The 17,367-nt window shown below is 39.7% G+C and overlaps 1 protein-coding gene across 3 annotated transcripts in view; it reads left to right on the plus strand.

Moving 5' to 3' along the window:
* LOC115778610 (arf-GAP with coiled-coil, ANK repeat and PH domain-containing protein 2) overlaps window positions 1-15,788 on the plus strand; it is a 52,490-nt gene extending 36,702 nt beyond the window's left edge. For all 3 annotated transcript variants that reach the window (XM_030726749.1, XM_030726750.1, XM_030726751.1), the window contains 14 exons: window positions 7-58; window positions 693-793; window positions 978-1,083; window positions 1,393-1,601; window positions 2,528-2,597; window positions 2,805-2,899; window positions 3,321-3,523; window positions 4,336-4,437; window positions 5,036-5,128; window positions 5,375-5,607; window positions 6,649-6,758; window positions 6,851-6,961; window positions 7,196-7,257; window positions 12,278-15,788. In XM_030726749.1, coding sequence (XP_030582609.1) covers window positions 7-58; window positions 693-793; window positions 978-1,083; window positions 1,393-1,601; window positions 2,528-2,597; window positions 2,805-2,899; window positions 3,321-3,523; window positions 4,336-4,437; window positions 5,036-5,128; window positions 5,375-5,607; window positions 6,649-6,758; window positions 6,851-6,961; window positions 7,196-7,257; window positions 12,278-12,381 — 1,651 coding nt within the window. In that variant the 3' untranslated portion in view covers window positions 12,382-15,788. The remainder of the gene's footprint in view (window positions 1-6; window positions 59-692; window positions 794-977; window positions 1,084-1,392; window positions 1,602-2,527; window positions 2,598-2,804; window positions 2,900-3,320; window positions 3,524-4,335; window positions 4,438-5,035; window positions 5,129-5,374; window positions 5,608-6,648; window positions 6,759-6,850; window positions 6,962-7,195; window positions 7,258-12,277) is intronic.
* Window positions 15,789-17,367: the final 1,579 nt, after the last annotated feature.

Genomic DNA, 17,367 nt, shown 5'->3' on the forward strand with positions numbered 1-17,367 from the left:
TTTCAGGCGTTGGTTCACCATCCAAAACAATCAGCTAGTTTACCAGAAGAAATTTAAGGTATGTCAAGTGACTTTCTGCACAGCCACCATGACAAAAATGCACGCGTTTGACTTCCAGCACAAACATCCCTCCGTGTATTTTTAGCTAGAACGCCACAGCTGTGTGTGAAGATTTTTCTGTGTGTTTGATACAAAGCAGGCACCATAAAATCTCATATTCTGGAAAACTTCAATTTTTTCATCAACTTTTTAGTATATGTATATTTCTCCATGTAAGAATATGAAAACAGTCACACAGGCATTAGAGACAGGTCTGCAACTCCTTGGCAACCACAGATCACTAGAGAAAAATACCTTTTCCCATATCAGTTGGAGAGGAGTTGCTAGAGGTTGCTGGTTTTTGATAGGTGAAACTGATTGCATAGAGGGTACTACACCAAAAACTACTCGCCAAGCTTTAGGGAAGCTTGAAAGGTGCCATGCAAATTCAGAAAGGAACTATCAGTTTCAAAGTAAAAGATTTGCTTTTTCAAACATGTTGATTGCAGCAGTGAGGTGCAGCTTGTACTTTGAAGGCAAACTGTTTCCATTTTCACAGTTTTACAAATGCTCAGTAGTTGGTGAGTGTTTGTAGACATTGCAGATGCCTCTAGGCTTGTATGGCTGTTTAACCAAAGTCATTGTTCCTTCAGGACAACCCTACAGTGGTGGTAGAAGACCTGAGGCTATGTACAGTCAAGCACTGCGAGGACATAGAGCGTCGCTTCTGTTTTGAAGTCGTGTCACCCACCAAGTAGGTTTGAGTCACTGAAGTTACCCTCTCTATCAGCCTAATGAGCACTGGAATATTTTTAAAAAGGTGACAAGGTGGAGCAACAGTGTACCCACCTTCTGCCACATCCTCAGACACACAGTCTGGTGCAGACACTAATATTCTGAGTTGACAGCAGCTGTGTGACGCTTGTCTGCCCCCACAGGAGCTGTATGATGCAGGCAGACTCAGAGAAGCTGCGACAGGCTTGGATCAAAGCTGTTCAGAACAGCATTGCCACCGCCTTCCGCGACAAGGGAGATGACAGTGAGGTAAAACCTACACACATGAGAAAGCCAAGATGCAAAGTCTTTTAACTCTACACATTAAGGTGACATTCAAATTTGAAATCTAGAACTAATGTGGCAGAACATATAATAATTTTACAGCAGCATAACAGTTATTAGTGTATACTTATGCAAATAACCCAGAGTTGCATTTATCATTTACTCTTTGTTTCTTGCATTTATCCCACGAGGATCAAGTTTCATTTGATTTCATACAATCCCATTTTAATCTCTGCTTTATCCTGTCTTTTTTTTTTTTTTGTCTGTGCATCTTCCCCATTTCTTTTGCATCAGAAGTTGGATAGGAAGTCATCCACATCAACTGGGAGTCTGGACTCTGGTGGGGAGCCAAAGGAAAGATCACTGAAAGGAGAGAGTGCCCTGCAGAAAGTTCTGACCATCCCAGGAAATGCTTGCTGCTGTGACTGTGGGCAGCCAGATCCCCGCTGGGCCAGCATCAATCTGGGCATCACCCTCTGTATACAGTGTTCTGGCATCCACAGGTAAAATTCTGTCTTTTTCATAAACAGATCCTTGTAACAGGTCTTTGATTAGGGCTATGAGCAACTTCTTACATAGAAATAACAGCAAAATATAACAAAAGGAGAAAAGAAAAATATTTAACTCTTAAATAATCAACTTTTAATTGCTATGAAAATTTAAAGAAGTTCATTTCAGGAGGGCAGCACTGAGGAAAACTAATAAAGTAAGAGGATGTTTTGGGGACATTTGATTTATTTTTCTACCACATTGCAGGAATTTAGTTCATTTAGAGTTCATATTAGCTCAAAACTAAAAGTTATGCAAAGTATGTTGGTATGTACTTTGTCTGCTTGGAATGTTGTGACAACCTTTAATTATTTTCCAGGGCAAACTTAATCAGAGTTTAATATAGTTAAAAAAGTGTCAGGTCAGTTCCCACACTTTCACTGCAAAACAATAATCACTAGGGATTCAGTATTTGCCAACTTAAAAATACACTGGATCTTTATTGTGATTATTTGATCTGTGCAAACTTAATAAGACATAATTTAATAAACTTATGAGCAGACAGTTCTTTAAGTAACACCAAAAACTACTTATGTTTTTACAACAAATATACAGCAAAAAAAATTTCATAAAAAAAAAAGATTCAGATAATACAATTAAATTCCTTCAGAGTGAATTTTTTCTAAGTACGTGCCAGCAATTGTGTATTTCACAGAAAGTAGCACTGTGTTGTCCAAAATGCTGTTCTCTCTTTACGTGGGTTTTTGAGAGTAACTCGGCTAAGCGTGTGAATCTGCAGACCACAGTTTTCACTGTCATGAAGCTAAAACAAAAACTGAAGCATGTAATGGACTTCCCAGCATTTCACATTTTATCTCTTTCACAATTTAAGCACACAGAGCTAATGCCACTGTGCTTTTAATGCTTCTGCTCCCTACAGGAGTCTGGGAGTGCATCTCTCCAAGGTTCGGTCTTTGACTTTGGATACTTGGGAGCCAGAGCTGCTTAAGGTGAGTGAGGAGAAGGTATATAAACAAATGCACATGAAGTGTCCCAGACAGATGCACACAGAGACTTTTAATTGAAATGCTGCCTTGTTTACACACTGTTTTTGTATTCATCTGCTTTCTAATAAGATCCACGAAGCAGGTATAACTCTCGGGGATTATTTTACTGTGCCTGATGGGATCACTATTGTTAATTTACATGTTTTTCAGTTGATGTGTGAACTGGGCAACAAAGTAATTAACCAGATCTATGAAGCTCGGCGAGAAGAGCTCGGAGCAAGAAAACCACAGCCAGGAGATCCAAGGTATCGGGTTACTAGAGGGCATATTTGTATCTTCAGTCAAAAGATTTCCTGCAGGAATAGAAATGCATTTCTAATTTAATTTATTTCCTAGTAATTTGTTCTTATGAATATTTTACAGTGGAAGTGCCTGAAGTTATTGCTGTATTTAAAAAACCAAAAAAAACCAAAACTGAATGGACTTGACAGTTCCTGCAAAAAAAAAAAAAAATAAAATTAACTAGAAGCATTTCTGTCTTTAATATAAAGAACATCAACTTTGGCTTTAGTGTGATGGATTAAGTACTCGCAAGTCTACGTTTTCAGCATATTTACTACCTGGATTGTGTATATACAGTGTCATAGGAAATTTGCCAGCGTTTGGCCAACAGACAGCTTCAATTTTCACTTTGTTCATAAAGAAAATGTGTTTCTGGTTGGACAGACACGAGGTAGAGGCCTACATCAAAGCCAAGTATGTGGATCGTCGATTTGTCCGCCGGCCATCAGACGAGGAGCTTCGCAACAAAGTGGTCTCACTGAGCAAGCAAGAGAAGAGGCTGAGCAGCAACTCGGACCATATGCCACCAAAACCGCCTCCACCCACGCCAAAACTTCGACCTGGTTCTAATGTTTCAGGGCAGTCAGGTCAGTTCAAAATAAATAAACACAACTTCAAACCACTAGTTAGCTTAGCTGCAAGTCTTAGGATGAGCTGACGATAAAGCTGCACTTGGTCTTGGCAGAGTGGTTTAAAGACCAAACAAAAACTTGCAGATAAATTTTACTTGGATTTCTTAAGCTGTACTTTATTTTGAGGACAACTATATTAGTAGTCAGTTAGTGGAGACTTGGACTTGAGTCTTGTTTTATTATAAAGATCCAACCTTAAGTTGTAAGTTGGGGTCTCTAAGGTCTGAGACTTTTTTTGTTCTTTCATGTCTGTAATTTTTTTTTTGTTTTTTTAAATGCCTAAACAAAATCAGCAGTTTAATATATGAATAAAATCTGATTTCAGAGTTTGGTTGTTTCTAATGTATTCCCTCAGAAACACAATGTTGATACTTGTCCAGTATAGATAAATAAATAAATACTCTGCATCAAGAAGGATTTTATGCTCTTGTGACGCTTTTACTACCATGAAAAAGTGCCCACCCATTGACATACTGCATGTTCTTTGTGAATAGCGTATGTCTCGGCTCTCTTTGCCTCCCATTGCTTTCTGTAGTCTGTCTCTTCCAGCGTCAGCCGAGCCAGTAGTCTAACTGTCTGTGCTTCCACCCTGCTTTCCCCTTATCTGAAACTCTCCTTTTCATATTCTCTCTGCCTTTCCTCCCCCTGGCTGTTCTGTGCTTCTGGACTAACCCCTGCTCTCACTGCCTCCCCTACAACTCCCTGATCCCACTTTGCCACTCAATTTACACCCTTCGCCCTCCAAACTCCCATCATCCCTTGCGTAGCTGCTGCCAGTGGAGCGGAGGCCCGCCGGGACTCTCTCTTCTGTCCTGACGAGCTTGACTCGCTCTTCTCCTACTTTGACACCTCCTCCAAGCTCAGGAGCAGTAAGTACTGAAAGCTTAGTGTTTCGCTTGCTTTCCATCCCCTGTGTCCATTTGAAGTCACTGCTTTGGGCTGAGGACTAACAACTCTTCATCCTTCTCATTTCCTTCTGCATCTGGACCATCCTAATAAGCCATCCAGTTATGTTTTCAGTATTGCAGAGCATTTTTTTTTTTTATTTATGTTTTTAGCTGAGGGGTGGGGAGTGTTTATCTCACACTTGGTTTTGGTTGGTGTTGGTATTTGCACATGTATATGTGTTGTCATATTTTTGGTTTTTAGGAACCTGGAACTTAAGGTGATGGAGGGGATCTGTCATCCGGTTTTCCTTCTGTTCCCACTGTTGACACCTTGAGTAAAAAATATTAGGAACACCTGCTGTTTCTGTTAATCAGACTTAAACAAGTTTGAGAAGCAGAAAAACAAACTCATTGATCAAAAAGCTTCCCATGGGCTACATACAGGCGCTGATAAATAGTTTCCACTTTCCACTGCCAGAAACAATCAGCAGCAGCAAAGTGTTCCTTTTATTTTATACACTCAGTAAATTACATCTTCATGTTCTTCCACAAGTAGTAACTTAGGCTCTTTGTTTTCCAGTAAAAAGCGCAGACAGCGGCATCCAGAACAGTGCTGATGGGAGCAGGGAGATGCTGGCCACCACCCCCTCCAATAACAGCCTGGCAGATGCAGGTAAGACACACACATCTCCTGCTTTCTTCTGTGCTAGTGCTAAGGTTTTGAGAGAAGAATAGAGTATTTTACAATCATACATACACTGCTGTTTGTTGTAGGGCATTTGTGCAAACAGCTTCAACATCCATATGGTTATATTTATGAAAATGATAGCAGTTCTCAGTGCCAGATTATCAATGAGAAAACAGACTGTCAGGAGGAAAATTCCTTTAGCTTCACTCACAGCTGTCTTCTCATTTTCAGATGCTGCTGAGTCTCCACCCATGCCCATGCCTGCCACACTGCCTCCTCCATCACCCTGTAAGGAAATGGTTTTCTATGAGCCCAAGGAGTACAGCCCAGGTCTGCAGCTCTACTGGGCCTCCTGCACCCGCAGCTTGCCAGACATGGCAGAGGCACTAGCCCACGGAGCTGAGGTCAACTGGGTCAATACAGAGGAGGATAAGAGGACCCCGCTTATCATGGCAGTGCAGGGGGTCAGTATGGCTACAGTCCATTCAGCTTGGTACAATACTCCATGAAACTCAGTATTAGGTAGATCACCACTTTAATTTCACACAGATGGTTAAAATTCTGTAGGAATTTTTGGCAATAAAGTGTTGCATGGCTTGGATGTAAAGTTGCATCAGTGCTTTGATGAAGTTTCAGCCAAATAATAAACACAGAGTACTTCAGAGTAGTTCACCTGAAGGAAAAAATAAACGTTGGCCCTGTTTTTTAGAGAGACCCTAAAAATGAAAAAGAAGTTCTCATTCACTTGAGGGCTTGATTTCATGGAAAAATTATCCTGCTTGTTTAGTTTAATCCAATTTTCCTTTAGTTTGGGTTTGACACATTTGAGGATGCTCGTATTTTCAATGTAACATTATTAACTTGGATAACCTTATCCGTATTCATGACTTCCATATTTAACTGTTCAAAGCATAAGCTGTGTCCAAATTCAGAGGCTGCATCCTTCAAAGGACCGGTTTACGTATGCCGGTATGGCACGCCTCGACCACCCAGTCAACTGACAGCTGGCGAGGCAAGCTGGTAGAGCAGCAGGAACAGATATCTTCGAAAACATCGGAGCACTTCTGCAATTAAGCAATATCTTGATAAATTGAGCAAATATTTGAGGTTTACACACCTACATTCTCATCTGAAAACATGTTAAAAGTTTATTTTGTGTCACAGAAACAGTCATATTTCAAACTTTTTGGCCGCTCTCCTACACTATTGCCGCATTTGAGTTTTGCTGTGTAATGAATCATGGGATATGGTAGGCCACGAAGGATACTCCTGACCCAGCCTTCAAATCCGGGGAAAAGAAGGACACATTCGTCGACCCCATTTGGAGGAGCCTTCGTCACTTTGCTGTGACGTAATCGGCCTACAAATGTGGGCTTCAAAGGATGCAGCCCCTGAATTTGGACACAGCTAAAGTCTGTGAATTAAAAACAAATGTGGACCATGCTTTAATATGTTTTTGCTTCTTGAAAGAAATACATGTCATTATTAACACCTGCTAATTTCAGGGTTCGCTGGTCACCTGTGAGTTTCTCCTCCAAAATGCAGCAAATGTGAACCAACAGGACGCTCAGGGTCGAGGACCCCTCCACCATGCCACTATGCTGGGACACACAGGGTTTGTTTCCACTTCTCTCCACCTTTATTTACAACTACAGATCACGTTTAAACTCAAAACCCCCCCCAAAAAAACTTGTATTTCTGTTGCAGGCAAGTGTGTTTATTCTTGAAACGAGGAGCGAATCAAAATGCTACAGACATTGACGAGAAAACACCCCTGTCCATAGCGGTGGAGGCAGCCAATGCAGATATCGTCACGCTGTGAGTGTTATTGTGTTTAGATTAAGGACACATATTAAAGGCACACTGGAAATAGTCTCATTGTTGTTAAATTAAATAATAAATGGATATCTCTTTCTCATAGATGTTAAATGGTTGTTGATGTTTATCATTTCAGAACCCTAAAATTGGAGTTACTTTTTAAGATGCTTTTTATTGATATTATCGAGTGATTCAATGGCCGATAAGTTTCCTGTTTCTTTATTCCCTCCTCAGGTTGCGACTAGCCAAGATGAATGAGGAGATGCGGGAGGCGGAGGGACCCTACAGCCAGTCAGGTCAATATAACTCCAACAGCCCAACCGAGATGCAGTACAGGAAGTGCATGCAAGAGTTTATTAGCTTGCAGCTGGATGAATCTGAATAACCGGCCGCTCTCATCAATATATTGAGCTAACAATGCTTAGGATGTAAAGCTCAAGTGTCAGAGTTGGGGTCAGCTGAGTTAAAGAGCAGATTAAAGGCAGTGTTGTGTAGAAACGCTGATAACCCGTTCTCAGGGGTATTGTTACAAACTGGGACGATTTCTTTATTGAGAGACTTTTAGTTCAGAGGAATTTATTCCACTGACTCATTTAAGTGAGCTGAGCCTAACTCTGCCAGCTGTGCTCCTGTGTCCTGATGTTCTAACTTCCTGCCAGGTGCTCCACCAGTTCTGCACCTTGTCCTATAGCGTCAGGGTTAAAGCCATCAACTTTGGGCAGTTTTTGTTCCAAAGTGGAACATCTGTTTTTTTCCCATTAAGTGACTGTTACTCATGTCAAATTATTGATACCACAAAAATAATTTAGCTCAGTTTTAGAGGTGTTCTGTGATTTATACTCGCTGATTAGAAAGTTGAGGGGGTTTTTTTGTTGTTGTTTTTGACTAAAGTAATTGTCATTTTTTAAAAATCCTGTTGTGCTAGCAATCACAGTATCTTTGCAAAAAAAAAAAAAGAAAACTGCCCAGTAACTGCCACCAGTATCCAGTGACGTTCAGACCTCAGAGAGAGGGCAGTTTTTACTACAGTATCTGGCAATAATTGTGACTTTTGAATGACATTTCTTTTAATCGTCTGGACAGGCATGGTGTGTGTTTTGTTACCTATCAAAAATAATTTATGCACATTCCTGTCAATGGTTATGCAACTGCTGTACCTTTTCCCGTGACTGTATGGTTCTCATTTGAAGTCTTAACCACTTGTCAAGGCCTGTTTACTTATTTATTGATGCATCTTGCTGTTGTTACATGAAAAATAGTCTATTTTAGAGCAGTTTTTTTTTTTTTAATAAAGATAACTAGTAACTTTAGGTATTCTTACTGTACAAGTCGTAAATGATGTGGATACATATGCTTCTTTAGGGTCTGTATTAAGAGGTTTAGAGTGACTCTGGTTGCACAGTGGTGATGAGGACTCCATGTTCACATCCTTGCTTTTCTTTTTTCTGATTGTCTGGTATTTACTTATGGCAGTATTGTGTCTTGATTGTAGCGTGCTTGCTCGTTGCCCATAATTGTGGGAAATCCAGAATTGTAAGACAAAAGGACTTTTAGTGCTCTTGCACTGATTATCTTGAATGTTAGTGGATTTGAAGATGGTACATTTCAAGCAGCAAGTGCAATAGTTTAGAAAAGTATCCACGTGTAACTATGTATAGCTTTTGATCACCTGCTTGTCCTAGCTTATATTCATGTTAATCATTATGGGAGCTTTACAAAAAAAGAAAAAAAAAATGAAATCTAGGTATTCACAATGAATGTAAAAGGAGAGGAGTGTGAGTTTTTGCTGACAGGCGATGAATGATTAAAATGTACCCCAGTTTCATCCCACATCTTCTTTTCATGCAGCCCCGACTTCTCGGAGGGCACCAAAGCACTTTGATGAAATGGTCACTGAAAACGCAGCGCCCCCTGCTGCAGGCAGAACATTATGAGATGTTTTGAATCGCTGACTTGTGTGGGAACGTGCCTGGTAGTTGGAGATTAGTGATGGTGTTGTGCTTCTTTTTTACAGGTGAAGTTCTCCTGTCTTTTTAAGCAGTTCTCTATGAAACGTTTGTCTTTGATTGCGGAACAAAGGGACTTGTGCATTTATGTGTGATGTCCACAGGAGGGAGGACTGAGCTTATTTATTCTTAAAGAATGGAGCATTTACACTAAGGGCAACACTACTGTAAGAAGCTGCACTGTTATTAGCCTGTTGAATATTTTGGACCTCACAACAAATAGCTAGAAGTTCTTTTGTCTTGTTTTTTTAATGGTTATTGATAGAGTGATTTAGAGACTGCTGCTGTTGCTGCCGTACAGGTCAGCAGCAGATTTGTTTGCAGTGATTGTGAGAGGAGCAGGAGGATGTTTGTGTTGAGCAGAAGGAGCAGAGGACAGTCTGAAGTATGTTCTTCCAGTCTCTGAATGATCGTCATGTTAAGTTGTTTTGTGAGAGGGTTGGCGTTGCCGGCAACAGCTCCGACCTCTTTGGTACTCCAGCGTCTCTTCATCAGCACCTCCAATCAGCTGATGAATGTTGAGAGTGGTGAAGGATATTCAGGGTTAATGAATGTGAGGGAGAGCTAACCTTATCAATCCTCTGCCTCTTCAACATGAGTGTTTCTACCTTAAGTTTGTAGAAGTGCAGAGCTGTGGTTCTCGGTTTGATTTTTCTTTGCATTCAAACATTTAAAAAAATTTGTATTTTTAGCATTATTTTCAGATATTTTTAAATAGTATTCTTTTAATAGATTGTTTGGTTTTCTTAAAACCCCAAAAAGGAGAAATTTACCCTTGAAACTAAACCAGACTGAGAACCACTGTTCTGATATAAGATGAACTTCTTTTTTTCTCTTCCTCCTAACGCACTCTTATTGCTCGCATCCACTTCTCTTTATGTAAATCCGTTCTCTCACTTTTGTATTTTGCTTTTCTTTTCTCACTCTCCTCCCCAGAGTTTGTGCCTTTCTTCTTTTCTCTCTTTTCTTTGGGGTGCTGAGGCCAACACAACTGTATTTTTGTACATAAACTCCTGCACTTTAAACACAATACAGTTGTTGATGAAACAAACTGCTGACTGTGGGCTTGTCTTTTTTCTCTGAGTCGGTGTCCAGTTGCTAACGAGGGCCTCACTGACCATTTTCTCAAACATTTGCCTTTTGCTTCTTCTGTTCTTGGCCTCTTTTCTCCCTCTGCATTGTTCTGTTTCATATTTTGCGCCACGCCGACACTCTTCACAGGTATGGCTAAATTTTTTTTCTTTTTCATTCTTTGTTGACACTGATAAAACTGTCACTGCATGATCCCCTCCCCCCTTGCATAAAACTCTGTTGATGCATGTTTTAACTGCTTTACACCTGCACAATGAGGGCGTACATGATATTCCACTGTATTATGGTTTCTGATCACTGTTACACTCTAGTCTTGACAACTTGAAGTTAATTTGCTAAAATTTTAGTTCATGTGCTTATAGTGGGGTGTAGTGAGTGTGAAGGGGCCTAGAGTGTACCTGCCTTGTTAAAGGGCCTGCGTTTGGGGAAGAGTTCAGCTATTTTTGAACATTATTTAAACACCCACCTCTCTGCAGGAACAAACCTTTTGTTCTTGTGCTGCAGCAGGAGATGCAAGATGCAAGTCACTTCTATTAGGATTTATTATGTCCTAAACAGAAGTTATGAGCAGTCCAGTGAACAGTTATTTTATTTTTTTTCCTTATTAAATTTTTCTAAATAGAAGAGTTTTTGTGATAGACTGTATATAAAAGATGCCTATAATTTTCAGATCTGTAAAGTGAAGCTCAAGTTTATTTTAGACTTCTGCTTTCTACTCAAATGACAGAGACCATTGGCAGTATTTATACCTGTGCATGGTGTGCCTCCATTGCTATCAAAACACTAGTTGTCAGTGAAGTTTCTTTCTTTGAGTTGATCCATTCTCTTCCAATCAACTTGAAATATGGTGGCAGACAGAGAAGTAGCCGGAAGTGAGTAGGAGGAGCGATGGTACTGAACAGGCCAATCACAGTGCATCTCTATGGAGGTGCACATGGGGTTATAGTGCAAGTTATGGTGTAGGGTTTCATGGCTGATTCAGACTTCTTTGGTGAGTCTTTGTAGAGCCTGCAATGTAACCTACGCAAGTGGCTGACATAATTGCCAGCATTCATGCACGTTTGTGGTGCATTATATGTCAATTACCTTACAGTAACCCAACGGTTTTAAATGTAGTACCAGCCACTGCTGTAATCTTCTTTTTTTTTTATTAAGGAAGCAAACATAATTGGTCCCTTAGGTTTTCCGCTTCTCTGTATATTCCCTCACCTTCATTCCAATAGTTTCAGCAATCTCCCCCAGGAATTTCTCTAAGTCCTCACATTGAGGCTGCGACTATTAATCTGTTGCTGATCTATTAAAAAAAACTGGTGAAAAAGTAGCCGGAAATGCACCAAAAGAATCAACGGTACTGAACAAGCGACTCAAAATCGTTGCAGGCTGCATCTGCGCAATGTGTAGATACGTTTCTAGGGAGGTGCGCATAATGTTACCAACAGCTAGATCTAACACAGAATTCCCGTCTCTGAATGCTTTGCTGTTAAAGCCTTGATTATGCTTTATGCATCCATGAGTCCTCTTGGGTCCACTTGGATCCAAGTGATGTAAATTTGATCACAAGCATCTGTGGATACTTCCACATTCCTGTGACCACACAGACTCATCCACAGAGACTTTACATTACAGTGCATCAGCTGCATATGCACGCCAGGGTGTGGACTTCAAAGAAGTAATGACAGGAATGACTACTCAGCTCTCTGTGTCCACAACGGAGTATAATTGTGTCCTAAGTCATACCTACAGTGTAGTTTTAACTGTGAATCATAAATTCACTGTTACATGGAGGTGCCTTAAACTTGCATTCTTTCTAATGGCCAGCAGGGGTCGACCCCTTTGGTTGCAAAAAGATAATTGTGTAGAAGTGAGTTTATGGTTTCACTTGCTTTTGTAAAAGTAAGACATGATTTAAAAAAAAAAGGCTGTGGTTCAGGATGTCGCTGCCTCATGATTGACAAGTTGCTACAACTGATTGTGCAGTCTCTCTGTTTCTCTGTCAGAGCTTCCACTCGTTATATAGTTTATAAATAGGAAAAAAAAGGCGATGGTCAAAGTGGGCGTCCGCTAACCTGTTCATCTTTTATATACAGTTTATGGTTTTAGACAGCTGAAAAGTATCCGATGATTCTAAGAAAATAAAAAGAGGAAAGTCAGAAAAATCATGTTACTTTTTATGTTGTGCCTTTCTTGTTCATGTCTTTTCTCCTCCTTGTTTTTACAGGAGATGAAACCTACCAGGACATTTTCCAGGATTTCACCCACATGGCCTCCAATGACCCAGACAAGCTGAACCGTTACCAGCAGTACGACTCGCAGCGACCCTGACACTGCAGAACGCCTTCCACCTGCGGTCAGAGGGGCTGTTTACAAAACATGACAGAAACAAAAAGAAATCCAGAATGGCGTCCACTTTCCTTCCAACATCATCGTCATCATTATCATCATCATCAAAGCCAGTGACCGTGTGTAATGTAGCCAAAACTCCTTCTCAACAGTTCATTTTCACCAAGGCGAGTGCTTCATTCAAGTGAAGGTGAACTTCTGACAGTGGATTTTTACTTTTTTTTTTTTTTTAATGTGCATGTTAGTAGGACGTCTAACAGTAAGTAAATGGTACAGTGTTAAAACCTTTGGAAGGATTTGCGTAGTCTTAAATCAAATGATAATTAAACTCAGACTGAATGTAGAGCATCAAGTCTGTCAGTTACTTTGACTGAGTTAAATGTTTCCTGTCACGCTTCCTGACAGTGAAGGACAATTAAAAAAAAAAAATGGTTTTTTTTAAAGTAAAAGGTCTGCTGCATCAGAACTGCATGGAGAGGTAAGCCCACAGCAGACTTTTAAAGGCTCCATTTCATTTTTTAAAAAAGTGCTTCCTCCTTTCAATGGGACTCTCTTAATGAGCATCAGCATTTTTTTTATGTAAGTTTTGCTTTAGAGAATCATCAACAAGTGTATAAGTGTCAGTATGCATTAACTTTATCTTAAATCACCACTGATGTTTACCAGTTTGCATGGTAGCTTTGACGTGTACAGTGATAAACCTTTATGCATTTGTAAGGTTAAATAGTTGATTTGACTTTATTTTCTAAATGCTTTTAATTGTTAAAAATTGTTTTTAATTCCTCACAAGTACCTGCAGTGGTTTCAAAAAGCATCTGTCATTATTGGGATGATTTAACTCTGTAGATCTATCCAATATACATACGTGGCCTTTTTATGATCGCTGGTTTTAGAAGTACTGGTTATGCTTTATTTTAATGGGTTGATAATTTTCCAGGCATTTGTTGATCTAACAGTGTAATGCTTTCTTTTATTATAAAGGGATGTTCCCAGAGTAGCTCCATTTAAAGACAAAAAAAAGGTAATTTTTTTGCTGGTAAGTCTTGCCATGATTGAGTGCTGACTCCTATATTTAGTTACCACTTTAACAGAAAGTACAGTTTAATATTTTATAAAATTCTGAACATTTATCAGAACAACTCATCGGAAAATTAACAAAACAAGCTCCTGCTGTTGTAATACAGATTTCAGTCAGTATAAATGAAGCCCTTTAATAAGCAGTTTATGTTCTAAAACAACAGTGTTTGGTAAATTTTGTTTTATAGCTTAGGAGCTGTTTGTAATGCATCTAATGCTACAGTCACAGCAGGGAAAACAGTGGCTAAACCAAAAATTACTCCAGTTGTGTGCAGTGAACTTGCACTCTCATTGCGACTTGCAGCCAGTTGAAGGAGTCAGTCTGCTATCAGTTTGTGATTGAGTGGGGTTGAGCTGGCATTTACATGCAATCTGTTTGTAATAATACGGCAAGTAACTGTGATAAACTGGGGATCTGTTGTCATCTTTTAACTACTTTCATTCAGTGTCCAACCAGAAAAATCACAGATTTGAAACAGAAATTCAGAAGTCCTCCACAAATATTGATGTAGATGCTGCAGGATAGCATTTTAGCTGCTCAGCAGCCTTGCTTTAATATAGGAATATAAGCACAATGCAACTACCTGAGTCAAGTTCCCTGTTCTGAAGAGATGGATTACAGATGAGTTGCGATCGAAGTGCAGATTGACTCAGATTTATTGCATCATGTTGGCAATCTGTTTGTGTTTATATATTAGACGTCAGTTATTTACAAACCTTTGCCAATCTCTCTGTGAGTGATTGCAGTCACTACGAGTCCAACCACGACTTGTTTGGAAAAAGGTTGCCTCTCACCAGGTGACCTGTGCAATTACCTTGCAGTCAAAAGTGAAGTTCTTGCAGTTCTTTTATTCCCCTTGTTGCAAGGAGGTTGCTGTTCAGTTGTTTTTTTTAACCCTAGCATGGCTGAGCCACAAGGCCTAGATACCAGTAGGCGACCACCTGGCAACCACTGATCACTAGGGAAAAAATTTGTATTCTCCGACTGGTTGTCCAGTGGTTGCTGGCTGCTTCAAACAGGATGCTGTACCACATCTCTTTGTGATTACGTTGGTTGCTAGCAGATTGCTGTGATCACCCATAGTTTGCATTGAAGATGCCTAGTTGTCTGCAAACACTGCTAACTAATAGCCGAGTTGTAGTAAAACTTGGAAAAAGTGCGACACAAACAGAGATGGAGTGCATTCAGCTTCAGAGTAAAAGCCTTTCCTCTGCAACTTTTACTTTAAAGGCGAAAAGTCTCTGTTCCTGCATTGTGTTGCACTTTTTCAAGTTTTGCTACCATTTGGAAAGTAGTTAGCAACTACTATTGCAACTGTGGCAGTCTGCTAGCAGCCAAAGCAATTGCAAGGATGTGTTTATTGCAGTACCATGTATGCCTTACCAACCAATTTCACCTTGCAACTGCCAGCAACCATTTGCCAACTGGTTGGGGAATACACATTTTTCCCTGACTCTGGTCCTTATTGCACAGGTAGAGATGGAGCAATAATTATAAAGAAGCAGATCACTAAAAATTCTGAAAATGAGCATTTTCTTATTTCATAGAAAAAATCAGTAAGAATGGTTTGTTTCCAATGAATCCCTCGTGTATGTGTAGACCAGCAGAATTCAGCACTGGAGTTGTGGATCCTCCCTCTAACAACATACAGATGATTATTAAATATAAATCCTTTCAATGGCTGTTGCGGAAACAGTGCTGATCACAAATGCTGCATATTGAGACCCGCAAATGTCTCTGTTAACTATAATTGGTAGCAAATTACACAGACCCTTTAATGAAACTTAGTAGAAAGTTCTTGGGTATTTATTATTACAAAATATCCAGATATGTTAGGAAATAATACACACACTGTGGGAATTTTATACTTTTTTGTAGCTTGAGTTGGGAAGTCACCGTCCTCTCATGTGCTGGGTTGAAACATTAGCGTGATTGATCCAGTTTAGACACCTCCGTGTGAGTTCAGTGACATCTTCAAAAATTCAAGTTCACTGATAGAAATTTTGTACTGTGATTTTTCTACGTTCCTCCCACAAAACAAAGTCTTCGCTTCTCTTTGACAGTTACAGTATATATAGTAAGATGTTAATCGCAGAGGAAATTTGGGATACAATTCTTGTACATTTTGTACAGATGCTTCTGAATTCTCCAGAGGACTGAAGTATAAAGTAAAAGGTACTTGAATCATTAAATAAGCTTTTGTATATGCTGTTCTTTGTATCATTCAATAATTTTAGCCTGTATTTTTTAATGCCTGTCTGTACACCAATATACATGTACTGTATGTTATACCTGTAATATGGAAGGTCTTCAATACATACAGACTTAAAGATTCACAGCTGAATGCTGATTCTTCTTTCTGTTTGTTTGTCAAAGTTCTTCATTTGACTGTTTGCCATTGTGATGTGGAGTTTATTTATCTTAACTTACAGCCTGCTCATGAAGAAAGAAAACAGGACTTGTTTGCTTTTCTGTTTTCTTTCCTTTTTTTGAAAGGATTTTTTTTTAAGGCTTATAATCAAATTGTCATCAAAATCCTGAATTCCAGTCAAATGGCTCATGTACTTGTACAGCAAACATTTTAGCTAATCCTTGTTATCAGTCTGCATTTGCCGGCCACTTTATTAGATACACCTGTTGGGCTGCTCTTTAATACAACTGTCTGAACAACAAGTCAGTAACTTGCAGAATATTTTGAACCTTGAAGCAGATGGACAACAGCAGCAGAAGACCACATTGGATGCCACTCCTGTCAACTAAGAACAGGAAATTGAAGGGACAGCTGACACAACATTCAGATAGGGTCAGAATTTGGTGTAAACAACATGACAGCATGGATCTACCCTGCCTTGTATCAACAGTTCAGGCTGCTGGTTGTGGTGTAATGTGTAGGGGAATATTTTCTTGGCACACTTTGGGCTTCTTAGTACTACCTGAGCCTTGTTTGAACACCATGGCTTACCTGAGTATTGTAGCTGACCATATCCATCCGTCCAGACCAATGTCTCATGGCTCCTTCCAGCAGGATAATGCACCATGCCATAAAGCTCAAATAATCTGAATCCGCCAAATGTGCATCAACTGTGTGACGCTATCATGTAAATATGCACCAAAATCTCTGAGGAATGTTTCCAGCACCTTGTTGAATCTGTGCCATAAAGAATTAGCACAGCTCTGAAGACAAAAGGGGGGGTCCAACCTGATACTAGCAAGTTGTAACTAATAAAGTAGCCAGTGATTGGAAATGCCCTTAAAGTTAATATAGACAAATGAAATGAATAATAATAATAGTAATTCAAGGCCAAATTACTTTTCTTCTGTTAAAGAGACTAAAAGAATCTCCCATCCTCTCGGAGCACAACATTTCAGTGGGATACAGCCCCTCTCCTGAAGGCACTCCTTTCAGCTGTTGTACACTTGTTATAGTGACAGTATCTCAGCTTTGGCCTATTATACTTTGCTTCCTGTGAAGAGGATAATCTGTGATTTGAGACCGCGTGACTACAAGATAATGAAGGTGGTCTAAAAATGTTTTTAGAGAGCTGAGGCTCTGATACTTTGACTTGTCTGTCTTGTGATGTATAATTTCAGCTAATTCTCAGTTGCTTTTGTGCTTCACACTGAATGTGGGTGCCAGTCAGTGACTAAAATAATCAGTGTCTTCGTCTCACAGATGGCAATTTTCTGATTTTCGAACACTGGATATTAGTTATTTTTACAAAAATGGGTGTCAAAGAAACAATTAGATTTGCAGAGCAACAAAAACTGCAGAAATCCTTATGTTCTTTATTTATTAACAAGCTTGTATGTGTGTTAGACTCCAGACATCTATAGACGTTCCACTGATGTTAAGAGTCGCGGCTCTTTTCTGCAGTGCTCGTAGATTAGTG

Source organism: Archocentrus centrarchus, chromosome 4 (assembly GCF_007364275.1).
Source record: "Archocentrus centrarchus isolate MPI-CPG fArcCen1 chromosome 4, fArcCen1, whole genome shotgun sequence".
Lineage (NCBI taxonomy): Eukaryota > Metazoa > Chordata > Actinopteri > Cichliformes > Cichlidae > Archocentrus > Archocentrus centrarchus.